Genomic DNA, 18,861 nt, shown 5'->3' with positions numbered 1-18,861 from the left:
TGTTTGTCTAATAGCAGGGTTCCTAATGAACATCTTGATCAATGAATTCAAAGAATACACATGCTGAAATGATACTGCAGAGTGATCAAGGGATATGTTAAAGCAGAGTGATATTCTGCATCTCATCTCAACATCACACAAGCATCAAAGCCAACAATGACGTACAAGGTTATGGATGCCTTTAGACTCTGCTATTCTCCCAGGGTGTGCATGTTTTTTACTTGTTTTTCTTTTACAGTCTTGACCCTTTTATGCTAACATTGCCTCTCCACTACATAGAGTATCTATTTATTCCAGCTGCCAAAAAAAGAAAAAATCTCTGTTTGGAGGGGGGGAAGACTTTTTTTTTTAAAGAAAAATAAAAAATTTCAATCAGATTTCATCTGAACAAAAGCTGCAAATTCTCTTACCAGAGTTTAAAAATACATGTCTCATCACTTAAGCTACTTTAGGACCTCAGGTTAAGTAGCATGGCCAGGAACACATCAACACCCCACATCACCTAGAAGAATATGGGAAACTCACTTATATATTATTTCTATACATTTTATGTATCATCTGTTTCCTGGAGTTTGGTTGTTTCTGCTATACTCATCAATGATATCTAGTGATAGGAGATAATCAACGAGGAAACATTTAGACCAGTTTTACATAGCCATGCATCTTGTGGGGCAAGTGTATATGTGGATGTATTTATTTAAAATTATTAGTAATCTCTTTTTTTCAACAGGTATAGATCTTTTTCTACTGACTTCTACTGAACACAGAAACTGATTTAAATCTGATATTCAAATAGTGTAAGTTTTTCACAGGACCTCTAAAAAGAAAATCTCTCATTTTGCAACAAACTACCAAGCTGACCCAAGACAAATATTTTCTAACAAAGTCAGTTCAGTATTTGACTCATTCTTACCACAGGTGCAGTCTGAGACCTTGCACAGCAGTTCATCCTTGTGCCTGATGTGCAGGTTGAACTGCTGCTATTTAGGATGACTCCCCTTTTATTTTTCTTAAATGATGAAAATCCTATCTGCTTATCAAAAAAAAAAAAAAAAAGAAAGAAAGAAAGAAAAAGAAAGAAAGCATGAAGTAATGGTTCATTTGAAGGGACAATGCATTGAAAACAAAGCTTTCCCTTCCATTTCAGTCAAAAGAAAGAAATCGGACAACATCCTGAAAAACAAATGTACAGACCAGATTTTTACGCCTTTATACCCAGGCTAGTTACTAAAGGTATACGCACAGATTTGCATGTTCACTGATGCATGGAACTGTATCTGGAGTGTAAATTTCATAGGAAATGCTTTTAAATAGCTATTCTGAGTAATCAAGATCACTTATTAATAAGTATTGTGTTCACTGACATTCACAGACATTAAAAAAACACACTTCTGTTCCTTGAAAAAAATATTAAATCTATCAGTTTATTGTAAAAGCTTTCAGTTAGAAACGTAAAAATATTTTTCTAGGATCACCCAAATGCCAGATGGCAACAGAGGAGCTTTCTACTCGATTCAGAGGCTGAATTAATCTCCTTAGCACAAATAGATTTGCAATTACCATAGACTGTAACAGAAAAATAATCTCACCGGGCAGTTAGTTTTGTACAAGGTAATTCAACCTCAGGAGCTACACAAGCTCTCCCCCAATTTTCAGGCACTTCCATAAACCACAAGGAAACAAATTCCTATTTTAACCTTAAGCAGTGGTACTGACACAGCCAGCACTTAGTTTCCAAATAACGGACTCTTGAAAGATTTCCCCAAAGCACTACAAATTCTCCAAGATTTTATAATTAAAAATACAGAAAGCTTAATGAGGAAACATCTGAAATATATGGTAAATACTGCTTAAAATTAATGCATAAACAATTTAAAGATCTCCTTTGCCCAGGTGTCTCCTCTGGTAAATGTAAATACTGGTTTGACAACAGAGACTGATTCCTTGTATATATAAAGCATTTTGGCAACATGAGCAACTGATGGCTATGTGGTGACCAATAAAATACAGATAAACTAACAAAACCTGGTGAATCCTTCAGATAATTAAGCTATGCAAAGACACTTTAGCATGAAAGCCTCTACGTGTAATTCAATTTCTGCACATTGACACCACAGTAAAATTTCCTTAGTGCATACACATTTCTAAATCTTCTACTGAATGTGTAATACAAAACACCACTCATGCTAGTGTCTTGGAAATACACAACTATTCTCAGTTTTTACTTTGGTTCCAAGGTGTTAAAACCATGCAACCACCCACTCATTTCTATACCAATACTACATACCACATTTCTGCTAAGATACAGTCAGAAGTTAATGGTTGATGAACTACTATTTGTGTTCATTGCTTCTTTGACTTCCTCTTTTTGCCTGCAGAAAATAATAAATTTGCAAAGAAAAGACTCTGCATCTGTGAAAAAAACTGCATGAATAAAGCAATGAGCAAACCAGAATCGGTAGTACGACGGGTTGACCCTGGCCAGCAGCTAAGCACCGCACAGCTGCTCACCTGCAGCAGGATGGGAAGAGAATTGGAAGAGCAAAAGTGAAAAAAATCGTGGGTAAAGATAGAGATAGTTTAATAAGCAAAGGAAAGAGGAAGGAAAAACACAAAGCAAGTGATGCAGACTGGGAAAAAGAGAAAACCTGCACAAGTACTGCTCAGGGATAGCCTAAATACTGGTGTGTTACCAACCCTGTTTTAGTCACAAATCCAAAACAAGCAGGAAACTGGCACCTTAAAATATTATCAGAGTTTCACCAGTTTTCACAACGTCATAGATGGTGTATGGTTTAATTTTATAAAACTTTATTCATGGCTTCAAATGATAAAGCTATCTTTCTTTTTGTTATTGCTCTTTGCAGTGCCAGATTTTATAACACATTGCAACAGAGATGTATATTTTAATTGATGATATAGTTGTATATAATACTATAGATAGGTTAAAAGGTAATTATTGACCATATGTATTTTGCATATGTATTGTATAAGCAGATCACAAGAAATACGACTCATTAGCATGTTGATGGTACTTTGTGCTATGAGGTTGTAAAGTTATATAGTATTAATTGCTTAACCAGAAAGAAGAGTCATCCTGAACACGTGGGTTCCAACTGCTAAAACGTATTTACTGTTCAACAAGGAGAAACAGACATTATGTAGCCACTGCAAACCTATTAACACTGGCTATTGCACAGCTTAATTGCACACAGAGGCAAAAAACATCATCCCTGTCCCCTACTTCCCCAACTGATTATCATACCACCACCAAGTGCCAATACAGAAATACAGAAGAAAAACTATCAGGATCTAACTCGTGAGCACAAAGCTTGCTCTTGGAAAGAAATAATCTCCTAGCTCACCTAGGAAGGTGAGCTGTTCTGAGAGTATTAATGCTACCATTTACTATTTCTTCCCTTTTTTTATTTATTTCCTTGAATGATATTGACCATGACTGCCTATTTACATTTCACTGAATGAATTGGCATCTGAAAGCCTGGGTGAGTTTACAATATGCAAGTGTTCAGGAATCAAAGAAGCCAAGTTTCAATAGGCCTGAATAACATTTCTTATGTATTAATATTGTTTATTCCAATTATGTAAGCAGCAATTACAGTTGCTTACGAGCAACTATTTTGAAAAGTCTTAGGTTTAGTTAGATTTCACAGTTGTACAAACACTCAATTCAGAGGAATTATTTTAGTTTTAATGGTTTGTAATATGAGAGCAGTAAAGTATAACACAAATTCAAATGAAATGAGATTTGGGTACCAAACATACACTTGATTCTTTCACTGTCAGGAGAACTTCCTCTTTTGAAGTATTTCTAATAGGTAATACTATTACAATCCTATTTAGTTTTATTCAGTCAAAGAGGCAGCAGTCCCAGGTACCAGGTAGAGAATTATTATTAACAAAGCCCATAAGGCAGAATAAAATATATTGGAATAAAAAGAGGTATACCAGCTATTTGTCATAACACTGAGCAGAAATTTGGTCCAATCTTTACCCAGAGATACAAATTCTTACTCTAAACAATACTGCAAACGTGCAAAATCTCCAATGTGAACTACATTACTGATGGACTAATGGAGAAAACAGCACTTTTGGTAACACCAGGAAAAAAACAGTTTGTTCCTCCTCTTTCTGTTCCTGCCTAGCAAGAGATAAGCAGAGAAATACTGGGGCAGCCAAATGACCACTCCCATCCTGTCCATGTATTCTCACATACACATTCGCTGTTTGTATGTTTTTAAAAAATTAAAAGGAAAAGTCTGAGAAATTCTGAATATTTTTACTTGATGGCTACCCATTCATGATATATCAGTTTTTTGCTATGTTCTAATGTAAAAGCTCTCCCTGCTCATCAACGGTGGGTAAAAATTTGCCTGGTTTTGTATTTCAGGCCAGAAACTTGCCTGCTACCTTTCTCATTGGCACTCATTAGTTTCACTAATTTGCTTCACTTTGACCTCATCTGGGGCACATTTGTCTTGCCATCGGGCAGGTTTCTACATCATATAGAGTTCATCTGTTGGTAAAAACACCAACCAGTAAATCAATACAAACTCAATCTGTCCTTTCTTTAATAACAATGAAAAGTGAATTATGGAAAGGGAAAGAAAAAAAAAAATATCAGAAGCTCTAACACCACTGTTTTAGTTCATAATACTGAAAGATATACCTGAAGTTCTAATTAGGCTTATTGTTATTAATTCAGGTCTTTCCATTTCATACTTCCCATTATATTCTTTTTTCTTGGGACTATCTTTAGTATTAACTATGTTACAAATGTTACATATGTTACTATGTTACGCATGCACACTTTTTCAAAGGCAACATTTACCTGCTAATACGTCTTTACTGACATAGTCATCTCACCTTTTTAGTAAGATGGATTTGAATCTAATACTGCTTTGTGTTAACAGGTTAATTGAAACTCTATTAGCATGCATATACAAAGCATAAATTACTTTTCATTATTAAGTAACTACATGAACCTCACAACAGAATACATAACGTAGCTGAAAATTCTTTTGCAGACAAAGAAGAACATCTACTAATTCGGAATATGCTTTTTTGCCATCCAGATAATTGGTTAAAAAGATTTCTCTGCAGTGCAATTTTAGGCAAGTTAAGTTAAATGCAAAGATAAATGCAGACCAATCTGTTTGTCTAGAACAACAGTGACAGACTAAGCACTTTTCTAAGTTTGGTAATAATTTTTAAAATATGTTAATAAACAAAATATTGGAAATTATAACATATTTTATGAATATCTATTAATCCAAGCCACAATGCAGTACTGAGCATATCTACTAGGCAGCAATGCTCACTATTTTCAGCCATTTTTAATTTCACCCCATCAACTACAGTGTGATTGTTGCCTTTCTTTAAACATACACATTTATCAAAATGTTTACGATTCATTAGCTGTTACATTTAAATTACTAAACCATATGCTATCACTTTTAAAAAGAGAGATAGAAGTGTAACAATGGCAAGGAAGGGGCAGTAGATATCTGCATTCTTTTACACACAATGAATATTACGGCTCTCCAAGACTTAAGTACAGATAGGAGAAAAATTATTATTGTTACCTAGTTCATTTGTTATACGACCTCAAAATCCCAGAATTTTAGTACTAAGTGTTTATAAATACTAGGATACATAACAGCACTGGAAAATCATCCCCAGAGGCTATTAGGCTTCTACATAAAGACAAAACCACTGGTAGTTGCTTCCACAGAATCCTTTAGTCACTTATCTAAAGTCTGTATAACATGATTAAAGCCACACTGCCACTCACCACAAGTGAAAGGGGCCTCTTCCATGAAACAACACCAATCAATCCTGACAACAGCACCTGTAATAAAGAGAGCAGAGTCACCAGAGAGACACGGGGTTTATACCAGTGTCAGTAAGAAATAATAGTAACTACTAAGATGAACTTTAATCCACAGTCATGACATGTATTTCCAGAGTGCAGGAAACAAACTGCTAAAAAGATAATGTTTTCATTTTATTCTCAATGAAAAATAAACAGAAGTACTACTAAGCTGTTTTTAAAGCAAATTTCAATCCAGCTGCCAGATCAAATTAGTTCTGATACAATCACAATAGGTCTTCAAACATCTTATCTCCAAGTCCCAAATGTTATCAGCACTAGGGGAGAACACATGTTAGGGTAAATTTTCTTGAGGTCTCTTAGCATCATCAAAAATTAGCTCACAAAAAGGGGAGTAAAGATAGCTCAACACTGCAATCTATAGGTCTTCTAATATTTTCCAAAAATCACTACATCATACGTATGCTGTGCACAGGGCACAGGTTTTTTCTTTCTTAAATAAGAAGTAAATTGGAGTTTCATGATTTTAACAACTTGCTTACTTAACTTTGGCAACATGGTTTGATTTCAGAGCCTGCATAGCACATTCATCTAGTATCTTGGACCTAACTTCTATCTGCTGAATTGCAGTGAATCCCTCCATCACATAATAATCAAAATCAATCAAAGCTACTAAAAATGTGTTCAAAAACCATAGATTTGCCAGCTTCCTTAAGCAGAATTGCTACAGTTGTATGTACCTGCTGACTATACCAACAGTGCTGATTCACAGAGCAAAAAATAAACAGGATACATCAGTGTTGTCTTCTGCAGCATTAGAAATGCAGTAACATTAGGTATAAACACCTTTCAACATGCATAGGAAAACTCCATTATCATTAATGCAAGCTGTGCTCATGCATGAAAAAGATGCATTTACTTTAACAGGCACATACTGAGGCAGGACAAAAACAGAAGGTAAAAATCACTTTCCAGTACAGAGACTGCAAACAAAGGATTTTTTTTTTAAAAAAAGCCCTTGATAGTGTCTTTTTCAGCATTTTCAACCCTCCACACTCATGTAAGTCTCTAGAAATTGAGAGGGCTCTGATTTTCAATATGGGACAGATCAGACTATGCCATCTCTTGATATATCTTAAACTATCTGCTTTCCAAGTCTTCATCTCCAAAATGGTTACTGTACATAATACACACTCTAGTTTGCTTCCTTTAAACTTCTTTTCTGAACTACATAAAATATATATTTATATAAATATTACTTTAATTAAAACCACATTGAATATAGCAAAACACTATCAAGGTAAGGACATTTATAGCAATGTAAAATCACTGATGTTTAAGTATTAATTTGTTTAATAAAAACTAATAAAATAAATGTTCAATAAAATTATTTTTTTAATAAGACAAATTATCTCTTTTTTTTCCTTAGTACAACTTGGGATCTTGAAATGCTTTTCTAGTCTAATATAGAGCATATGAGTTACAGGAAATTCCGAGTTTTATTGTCTATTCTTATTCCTGCTTTCTTGTTCAGGCTGATACACCATATGTCAAGTCATTCGCTCCTTTTCCACAAATTTAAAGGTTCTTCAATTTTTCAGCTGGTAAACACAAGAAATTCTCCAGTCAGTGGATTCAGTTACCATTAAAATAAGCATACAAGTTGTTCCCATTAATTGCAGAAACTCCTTCTTAGCCGCCTTCTAAGATACTAAATAATGCAAATAGTGGCTATCCTTAGTTCCTGTGCTATCTGAATAAACAGAATCTGTAGCATAGCACATCCTACGTATCTGCATTTCCTTCCAATCAAAACATATGACAATATGCATATGACGTGTCAATTCAAACACACTGAAATAAACTGATTTTAGGAAAAAAAAGGAGAAATATTACAACATATGATTTAGAGAGCTTAATTGCCCTACTAAATGCATGGAGCATTCCTGCGGCAGGGGGCGGGGCGGTGGGCGGTGGGTGAAGGGGTGGAGGAAGCCAATCCCAACTGTATAAATGAGCTCTAGCAATAACTGAAATGAAAAATAAAATGGAAACTCTTGTCTTTTTACATCACTTGTAATATATTAACAGGCGAGGTATCACTGATAAAGCAACATCAATCCCTTTATTTTGCAGGATAACAGGTGTCCTTGTACCACTAGCAAATGCAAGTTATTCCAAGTGCCTTAGAAAAGACAAAGTAGCAATATACTGAAGTAAATAAAGGCACAACTATGTAAGTAGGGCTTAAACAAGTTTCTAAAGTCACAAGGATGCCATTAAGGGATAGAGAAAATACAACAGCTCAGAAGACTATTGAAACTCCATCTGTTCAGACAAGCAGAAAGAAAGGAGTCAAGGACTCTTAAAAACTCTCCTCCTTCTTTGGACTACGAAATATGGTAGTGGCTGAGCTCAGGTGCTCAGATAACCCAACCCACCATGAAAGGTATATATACCTGCCCTTCAGTGCCAGGTAAGGCCATTCCTCCTCTGTGCTGAGTAATTCAAGGCTCACTGTACGTAGAAGAAACAGCAGAGGACAGTATATTCCTGAAACTCTTAACTACTGGCATGGCTTTTTTTCTCTCCTCGGACAGCGAAGTCTGAAGTGAAAACCAGACACATACAGGGGCCCAGCCAGTGGTTCTTTGGAATCTCAGAGGGAGATCACATTCAGCTTACATCTATTTAAATGCTAACCATGCAGTCAAAACTAACGCAGCAGACAACACTCATGCTGCTACCTGACTGAATGACCAGATTTCAAGACTTGAGACTAGAATCAACAAAGCAACTGAAGAGATGGCAGTAGTCCTTGGAACCATGGTATGCAACAGCTACACTGTACTGCAGTGATCAAGTAGTGTTACTGAACACCAAGAGTTCTAAGAGCTTTATGGAGTGTGGTCAGTTTCAGAAAAAGTCCGTTTCAAGTGATTTCCCTCTACCTGTAGGTAAGTTATATGGCACCCCTTGCTGTGTACTAAAATCAAAAGAAAGTGAGAGAAGATGCATAATTCTCATTACTCAGGTCTTACCATTTTTACTTAGTTGCTAATCAAACAGTCATATAACAGAATGTCTAAGGATGACCAAAGATGTGCAAGGGTTCTAGATACCACCTATGTGGCTCGAAGCCAAGACTGAAAGAGATTATCGCCTTCCTGGTGAACTTCCAGCTTTTGGAAAGCATTGTGATTTTGACATCTAATCCTATTTTAAATTAGGGTGCAGACTGTTTTGTTTGGTTTTTTTTTTTTTTAGGTTGTTTGGGGGGGGGTGGGGTTTTTTTAAATGCCCTTTGAATTCTGATTTCTGAAGATATTTTGGACTTTCAATATGTTATTTCAGAATTACTTCATCATTTTTATATCTACATATTATGTACCACTTTGTAGCATTTCAAAGTATCTACAGCCCACGAACGTGAAAGTGCCTACAAGATAGCCATGATCTCCCTTGTGTCAGATACCTCTTGTCTGAAAAGAGAAGCATGGCAAACAGTCAGCCAGCTGACATAACTCACATCAACTTACAACAGCAAAGTGCATGCAAGAGAAGTATTACAAATCTCTGTTCAACTGCATCCCAACTAAATCTAATAGACACGAGCACCTTAATTAAATCTTTAAGCCTCACAGAACAAACTGGGCCCTTGAAGTACAAGCTAATTTTGTAATCTCTTTGGAACCACAAGAAGGAGGTTTGTCCCTGGACCAGTTGATCTCAACTGTCTTGTTCCACACTGCAGAGCATTTGACCATGGTTTCCCTTGGACTCCACGTTTCCCATAAATCACGATTTCAGTTCAAAGTGCTCATAAAAAAAAAAGCTTTACTGATAAACAATCAGATTTTTTTCTAAAACCTTAAGCCAAAATTGTGTGTAGTATTGTATTGGGCATAAATAAAAACTTCTGGGCAATCTAATTATGTTTCTAACAATACAAATATCCATACATAATTCTGTAAACAGATTTAATGTGATTTCTGGCCTTTTAAAATGAAAGGCCAGAAAATTATTTTGAGAAGTGTGATATGAAAAATTAACATGATTATATACAAGAACTTTGGTGACACTAAATAAAAAACAGAAGAGAAATTTCAATTATACACTGTATGACTATGATTACCAATAGACTTATGATCATAGAAGTATCAGCAAAATTTATATGGCCATAAGAACTAAATTTATGTGTTTACAAGTGTGTATGTAGATACCTTCAAAAATGTATGTTGTGAATGTATCTAGATAACCTAGAAACCAAACAGCTTATCTCCATATATGCTCCAGGACCTACCAACACCACCACTGTTCCCATGGGGAATTTCCCCACCCACCCCTGAACCAGTCTGAAACTCTCGCTTCAATTACACCCATTGCCTCTTGTCCCTCCATGTGTTGCTGTAAAGAGCCTGGTATTAAGAAGAACATCAAATTGGCACAATTACCAAAAAAAAAAAAATCTTCAATTTTCATCTCAACCTAGATTAAAAAAAAGTAGGCTGCAAAAATATTACTTGTCATGCTTTCTTAAGAAAGGCTTTTTTGCTGTTTTGTAACAGCAGGTTTGCCAAGCTGGAATGCAGAATAGTAAGACAAAAGGTAACAAAACGGGTGTCAAAGAAAGGAATACTTTTACAAATGAGGAAAAACGTATACAGCTGTCAGTCACCTTTCATTACTCTTAATAACAGGAGCTGAGATGCAGTTAAGAAATCATAAATCACTCCTCTTCACAATTTTAGGACTTGCAGCTTTCTGAAACTCAGATTTCATTTTCTCCTTTTCTCCCAAGACATTAACAAGATCAATTGTCAGTACTGTAATTCTTCAGCAAGTCCAACGGTATGTTTACATTTTGACATTGTATTTAATCTGCTGCACTCAAAGTGGAACGAACAAAAAACATTGTATGTTGGTATGAGTTTCTGTATCACTATTTTCTAACATTTTTCTAACGCATGCTAGAATTTTTCTGTTTTCTGTTTATTTGCTCTGGAAAATGAGAAGCCTTGCTTAGGAGGTCTTAAGGTTAAAATAAAGTTTTGACAGGGATGTCTTATGCAAAATAAAGATCTCTACTTCAAACTCTCATTTGTTGTCATTCTCCAGACACTTTCCATTTGAATGCATCTTTTTTTTAAAGAATATGCCTATGAAGGTGAGTTTGAAGCAAGCTGGTTTTATATGGGAGAAGACTGAGATGGAACATAACAGCGAGTTTCAAAAATAAACAAGACTGTTACAAAGAAGAGATTGATCGATTGTTCTTCAAGTACACTAAGGGCTGAACAAGAAATAATTGATCTACATTTGCACTAATGGAGATTCAGGTTGGACATGAAGAAAAACCTTCTAATGCTCCAGACATTTTAACATTGGTAGAAGGGGTAGGTTACAGAATTCCTATCACCAGTATTTGTTAATAACACGAGACAAACATCCATCAAGGTGGGCCAGGCAGAACCAGGCACAGCACAAATAGGCAGATGCACAACGCAGCTGAATGGAGAGGGCAGAGCAGTGAGCAGGCTGCCTAATTTACATACCCAAGGAGGTAAATACCAGCACTTCCAGCAGTAGTATCACCTAGTGCTTTCTGTCAGCAAAGCGCTGCAGCAACTGTTTCTCTTCAGAAGTGCCTGAAACCACTGACACTTCCCAAGGTTCCCCTCTCTCATCTACAGGAGTACAGACTGCCGCAAGGTTTAATTTTGCCAATTCAATATTCCTGGAAGGGTGAAGTTCAATTTTACCTGAACAACTAAAAAGTACTGATATCCCCAACTATCTCTGGGTCTAGGTATACCTCACACAGAGAGACTAAATCAACATCTGAAATATCTTCAAGGATGATGTTTCTGTGAAATCTACAGTAGCCCTCATAACAGGTAGACAATTATTTAACAAAATGCAAGTACTAAATACTGCGGGAGTAATGTCACAAATATCACATACTCAGAGACTACAAAAGTGTGACGCACAGTACCAGAATCCTAAATCTTCTTATAATAATACTCCCTACAGCATCTGCAATCCATTAGTGCAAAATAATGGTAAGTGAAATACAAGCTATAGGAAACAGAACTGTGACAGGATAGGAATTAGCCCAAAGGGGACTAGAATACCCTATCAGTAATATTACTCTCCATTCCAATTCCTGGAAAAACAGTGAGGATGAAAATCTCTTGGGGTGAGGGTGGTGGGAATATATTAACAAGTATCAGAAGAAAAAAAGAATTTTTTTGTTATATATATTTCTATATGCCTATACACACACACGAAAACTGCATGGACAAATACAGAACAGTGGCATGATTTTGGAATGGCCTTTTAAAAAAAGACATCCTAAATGGTGGGTGCTGATAAAAAACATACCATTTCACCACATTCAAAATCCTGCAAAAACCAGGCATAGGCTAAAGAATTTTTAAAACAGTTAATATAGCTATTTATTTGCAGATATGCAAACTGACTTTTCAACATGCAGCTATCACGAGAATCCAGGGACTGTTCTCTTGTTTAAAGACTACATCACTATGAACACAAAGAGCAGAAGTACCACCAGACTGCCTAACAACAAGCAAAAGCTCTATACACTGCAAGATAAATACAATCAAGTCAACAGCAACCAAAAAAGCAACAATTTAAGCACAGTTTTGAGCTATTTTCTAAAAAGACTCAGTATGTTCCAGTCTCACAAACACTGCGTCATAGCTTAGTCTCTCTCATTTACCCACTGTGAACCTAAAACTAATCTAATTCTAATTGCCATGGAAACAGGAGCAGAGAAACAAAATCCCTTGGTGCCCCACAAGAACAGGACAGTAAAATTACCTATACATTGACACAGCTACCAGAATGTAGTAACAGTACGCAATTTTGATCTCATTTTAAGCTCTAGGGTGAGCTTTTTCTGTTTTGTCTTTTTTCCCTATGAAATATGCTCCATACCCATCAGAAATCTGCTTGTTTCACATCTGTAGTTTGTTTATGGAAGCGACAAACAACTATTAAAAAATTACAGTACACACTCTAAATATTTTTGTAGAAAAAGGATTAACCCCAAAAAGATAATTTTTCTTTTGACATGCAGAGAAAAACAAGGGCTGATGGAGCACATATACACCAGAATAATATGTTTTCCAATTACGAACAAAAACCATACATTCTGTAATTGTTACGCTTCTAAGTGATTCAGATCTGAATTTGCTATGCTCAACTTCAGTACAATATGCAAACTGTATTAGAAGCAATGGACAGGGATTTAGGTAAGATATTAAGTATGGAGCTGATAGGTCAGTGACTTACAATACAGTCTTAATTCTAATCTGTTTTTTATTACACATATTCACAGAACACACTACTACACTATTTTATATGTCCCATAATGTAAACCATGATTACTAATAAGGCATTTAAACAGAAAGGAAACTAAGCAGTTTGCAACCAATCCTCCACGCTTTCAAACGTAGTAGATCATTGATGAATAAACTTGAAATAAACAGCCGACTGAAGACCTAGCTCAATACATGCTGTTTCATAGGTGAAGAGCTTTAACTCAGATTAAGATCTATCAAGATATTCTAAGAGAGCACATAAAAAGCTTTTGTGGCAATTTCCGTTTTGGACAATTCTCTAAAATTAAAATGAGGCTCCCCACAGAACTTGAGCAACTTCCTCTAGAATGACCTACGAATGAATCAAAAGAACATTACTACTTTTGAGTAACACCACCAGCAACACTATTGCATAACCAATCGCTGAATGTTTCATAATGTTCAAAATCAAAGCTAAACCAAGTAATTCTTTTAAAAATAACTGACTGAAGAAATTTGCTGCCCATACATGCCTTTCAACATCTCTACAATAGCTCAGATCAACTCTGGATAGCTTACTGATCCTTTGAAGCAGGAAGGTTTTACTGAGGCAGCAGTCAAAAGCTTAATTAAAATGCAGTGAACCAAAGAAATCAGTGAAATTAGAAGCACTTTGTCCAATACAATAGATCTGTATACAGGTATTGTACACTCAAGTGTTAATGTTTTCTCACCTGAATATTTATTTTCTTGGTCTTTATGCAATTTATGCAATGCATAGTCCATGCAATAGATTACAAAGATGATTTCTATGAGGGGAAAAAACCTCCAAGCCTAAAAGTATACTGAACTTCCTTTCCAAAAAATACTGGTGCTTTTTAAATTCTTTGTAATTTCATTATAGTTAAATTTCTTCAAGGGCTGAGAATGTGAAAACTTCATCTTAACTCCAGTAATAAAAGATTCCAAGATTTTTACATTACAAATGCAAAGATATTACCCAGCTATGAGGACTTCACTTCCAGAATTTTCATTTTATGTTTCAGTTACCCCCCAAAATTATGATATCCATCATGTTGCTGTGACAAAGAAAAATATTGTGATAAATTTCTTTAGACATTTCCTAATCTGTTTTCACACCAATCTTGACCTGTATCATTGACTCAATACAGAATATTATTCTAGAAATGTTGTTTTCCAGTAGCATTAGGAAATCAGTAATCAGATTTTTGCTGCTGGGCTCTTCCAATAATTATAAGAATGAAGACTGAGATTGCTTTAGATAAGTGTAATGAGACGATGGCTCTTTCAATTACTGACACAATTTCTCAAGGGATGAACGCTGAGGTGCACTGTAAAGTGATCTAAACATCAAGAATAACAGTATTTTCTTTGCCTCAAACTCAGAAGAGCTTCCAAATGCAGACAAAATGCAGTGCTTCTGCATATCACTAGTACACAGTAAGCTCCAGTCCTCCAGTTCTGTAGATAGTTTGGAGCTATATTCCTAACTGCACTGCCGCAAGGGCACATGGAGAAAGGTTAATCAAAAAGTAATAAAGCTCACACTCTAATGAGCACGATTAGTGATTCGTCTCAGGGCCACGCTACCAGATAAAAGAAAAGGTTAAGGGTGCACAGACTAAGGCTAGAGATAGAAAGCAACAGAGCAAATATTAAATGGTCATAACAGACATATGCCATCTCCATCCTTAGCCTACTGACTTTTGGCACACTCTTGGTGAAAACAGTCTACACTACTGCATTTATCACCTTTTCTAAAACACTCTTCCCAGGCATCTATAACTATGACAGACTGTTAGTCACCATGTCCAAAACGGCACTTAAGAGAGAAAGGACAAATGAGTTTGTATAAGCACAGGTTTAACATCAGGCTAGATAGATGCCTTCCAAACACCCTGATAATGCAAGCATTCTAAAGATGAATTTCATGTCTCTGACATCATGTATCTACCTGGTAATTTTTAAAGTTGCTTTTCTCGGAGGATCCCACTATTCTAGAAAGGATATTCAAGGTAATTAATTAGCAGAATGAGCATATCTGAAGCCTGCAGTGTTTCTCTTCTTTGGACTTAACATTTCTGTTCTTAGAAAAATTATTAGTATAACTAATACTTAATGAAATTACATATATTAACAATAAGATGTCTTCTTGAATATCAGAAACTCAACTAACATGCACCTCAAGGTTAAGCTGTTAAATAAAACACAGTAAGGCAAGAAATGCTTTAAATGGCAGGTAGCAAGGACACTAGTAAGACTCATTCCAAAGACTTTGCTCCAAAATCATCATGTGATACAGCTTCCTCCCTGACAAGATAACAGAGAATCAATTGCAACTTAATAAGATTTAAAGAAACAAATGCATATACTTTCCCTGAAGCCAGGTAAAAAGTCTTTTTTTTTTTTTCTTTTTAATATTACCAGCTTCCCTGTGTTTTACTAGCTGAACAGCTAGTACAAACCACCAATCATCTCTGACCTTCAGAAGAACTCTGTCCTGTGTCAAAAAAATTGATACAATAATTTCATTTTTGTTGCTCTGAAGCTACAGTGCAGTAACTACCCTGGGACCTAAAGTAATACATTCCCTTTTAGTCATTATAGCTTCTGTTACAAATGGTTACATTTTTTAAGGATAAATTCAAAGCTCACAGAACATGTCAAACCAACTGGTTTAGAGCCTGATGCTCATTACTTACTAACAGTGCAGGCATTACTCTTCAGCTCTCACCTTGCTATCCCACTTAATGTGCCTCAACTACCACCTGAAGAGAGTAATTAAAACCATACACCCATTATCCATTGGCTTTACTGCTGAGATGCTTCTCATTTGTGTCAACTGTTACATTGCCTTTTTTTTTTTGGTAAAATGCATGGACACCTGCTTCAAATTGAACTTCATACATTTTACAAAATCTAGAGCAAACTTCATGGGGTAATGGAATCTAAAAACTACAGGTGTGGATTATAACCGGAACTCAAATGTTTCATAATTCCATTACAAACATGCTCTCTCATGACAACACAATGTTTTATACCATTTTAAGGCTGTAACTAGACACACACAAGTGAGAAAGGCTTGATTATAACCCTTGCTTTCCAGAGTAGTTTCAGGAAATGCAGTAAAATTACTCTCATCTCCCATTAATTGGTTCAAGATCAAAACCTAAATCTTCTTTCAATTTGGTTTTACCTCAAAATACTCTGAAGACTGCAAACTGCCTAGCTCCCTCTCTATTCAGCAGTTTCCTTTTCAACTCTATACACTGACTCCCACCTGCAGTTTTATTCCATCTTCCTTTTCAAAGAAGCCTCACTGAAAATGGTTTTTCATTTTTCTTTTCTACTTTTTATTCCTCCCTTCTCTGTACATGCACATATACAAATACGTGAATATAAACCAGAAACACAATATACTGCATGTAGTCCACTGCTATTCCCTCCTTAAAGTGTTATCATGAGCTATATATTTCCAATATATAAACATATTTACGTTTATAATGTATGTACAGACATATAATCAATATAATCAATTTTTATCCATAAACTTTACAAAATAAAGTTATTTACAAAAGCTCTATATTTAAGGAAGATACATGGGTTCTCAAGCACAACTGCTTATGTAACTAGCTTATTTCCTGCAAATTTACTGATCAGGGAGGATGAGAAGGGGCAAATTTAGCTACTCTTTAAATGAGGTGTTCATATTTAACAAATTTTTGTGTGATTGGTCAATATTTTAGGCTTTCAATTTTTCTGTCTGTCCGTCCCCCCCTGTTACTGTGTCAGGTATATTTTTCTACGTAAATGTCCTTGTTTTTCCCAAGTTTCTGTTATTCTGAACTCAGAAATAGCACACTAATGCATTCTTTTTTTTTTTCTTTTTTTGCTAATTAAACTGCAGAATCCACCAGCAATCCAAGTGATTCTGGGTGTTTTCTTAATTTTTACAGACAGTACTAGAAAAATATCCAGTATATTAATCCACACTGTGTTAAGTCAGAATACCATAGACTACAACAGCAAGTTTCATGTTACCTCAACCAATGTGAAAAGCACTCAGCACTGATACTATGCAGAAACACATTGGTTTGATTGGGTACATCTATACTGCGACTAGAGAGTGTTTCTTGACACCTACCCGCCAAAAGCAAATCCTACTTCAAACAGTTTTCTGCCAAGACAAGATCAGGAAATACCTCCATGTGGTCCTCTCCAGCCTGGATGCCCCAGAATGGAAATTCAGGTGCCATCAGCAGCCAGTAGCAACGGTACTACATTTCAGCCAGGTCCCTGCTCAGGATGCTCAGAGGCTTGAACTCCTGAGACTTAGAGCCTGTCAGCAGCAAATTGTACAAATGAAATCATGTTGATACACAGTCAAACTAGACTGAACGAAGAATGTAATGCATTTAGAATAATTTAGAGCATTAGCTCTATTCTTAATTATAATAATTGTCATTATTTTGAAGACTTAAAACACATTATTTTAGACACGCTGCATACAAGGCATAAGACATCTGTGGTGTGATAACCCTTGAGATTGACTTTTATAAAAATCTATTTCTAATTGGTTTGGAAAGAAACAGCAAAGGACTTGGATGAGTAGAAAACAGCGTATCACTCCAACAACACAAACCATCCATGAAGTTCTACAATGCAGCCACAGGAAAATGAGTTTTCAATGACATCCCATTGTGTAATGAAAGCCGTCAAGGTCACAGAAGAGAACACACATTATTGGAATGATCTAGCTAACAGAGAGGAGTTGCTCTCACACTAAGCTCTTTGGTAGCACGCTGACATGGACTTACATCTTAAGACTGCAGAACTACTTTGCAAAAGCATAGTTTTTTTTCTAGTGAAATCCGACATATGACATGCCTCCAAAATTCAAGCCAAACATTAAGCAAGAATTAAGCCAAACATTAAGCAAGAATTAAAAAACAACACCGAAACCCCTCTAATCAAAGTCTAATGCTGATATATAGGCTTCTTAAGCTGTCAGGAAGCAACAGATTTGGGGACCATGTAACACACTATTTCAGTGATTTTAATGCAACAGATTATTTGGGCAATACTAGTCCAAACACTGAATAAACTATAACCTTACTTCCAAAATCAAAACCCAGAGCCATTTTAGGTGGAAAGGGAGTGGGGAAAGAGGGAATCCTAGAAACATAACAGAGCAACTAAAGTGATCTGTATTTTCACTCCATAAGAGATTCAAAGAGATTACTGATGCATAACACTAAACTCATTTGAACAGCAAGTTGTAATTTATCATAAACAAGGCCAAAATGCACAAACTCTGAAACATTACAGACAGAAATTCACCTTGTACAACACTTGTTACAAAGCCAAGCTGGTTCATCAAATTCCAACTTTCTCCATCTTGATTTTGGAAACAAAGCAAAAATAAAACACCAGTCTTCACGTGAGACCTCACATCACACAGACCCATTTGCCAGATCCCACGGTCTGCCTTCTAGTATTATTTAATATTCTAGAGGTTCATGCTATTTTATGCTTCCAAAAAAGAATGAATGAGAAGGATCTCAAGCACACTCCTGGGCTACCTAAAAAACTAAGTCTAAATTAACTAAAATTTCTAAGACTGCTCAATCTTTCATTAAATTTTCACAGCTTTGCACTATCTGC

The 18,861-nt window shown here is 35.8% G+C and overlaps 1 protein-coding gene across 1 annotated transcript in view; it reads right to left on the bottom strand.

Moving 5' to 3' along the window:
• The window catches only part of ENTREP2 (endosomal transmembrane epsin interactor 2), a 160,267-nt gene that overhangs the window by 92,622 nt on the left and 48,784 nt on the right, over positions 1-18,861 (bottom strand). The window contains exon 2 of the mRNA XM_075714414.1: positions 5,813-5,869. Within this exon, the coding sequence (XP_075570529.1) occupies positions 5,813-5,869 (57 nt within the window). The remainder of the gene's footprint in view (positions 1-5,812; positions 5,870-18,861) is intronic.

The sequence above is a fragment of the Pelecanus crispus genome, chromosome 7 (assembly GCF_030463565.1).
Source record: "Pelecanus crispus isolate bPelCri1 chromosome 7, bPelCri1.pri, whole genome shotgun sequence".
NCBI lineage: Eukaryota > Metazoa > Chordata > Aves > Pelecaniformes > Pelecanidae > Pelecanus > Pelecanus crispus.
This window is presented reverse-complemented; position numbering and strand designations above follow the sequence as displayed.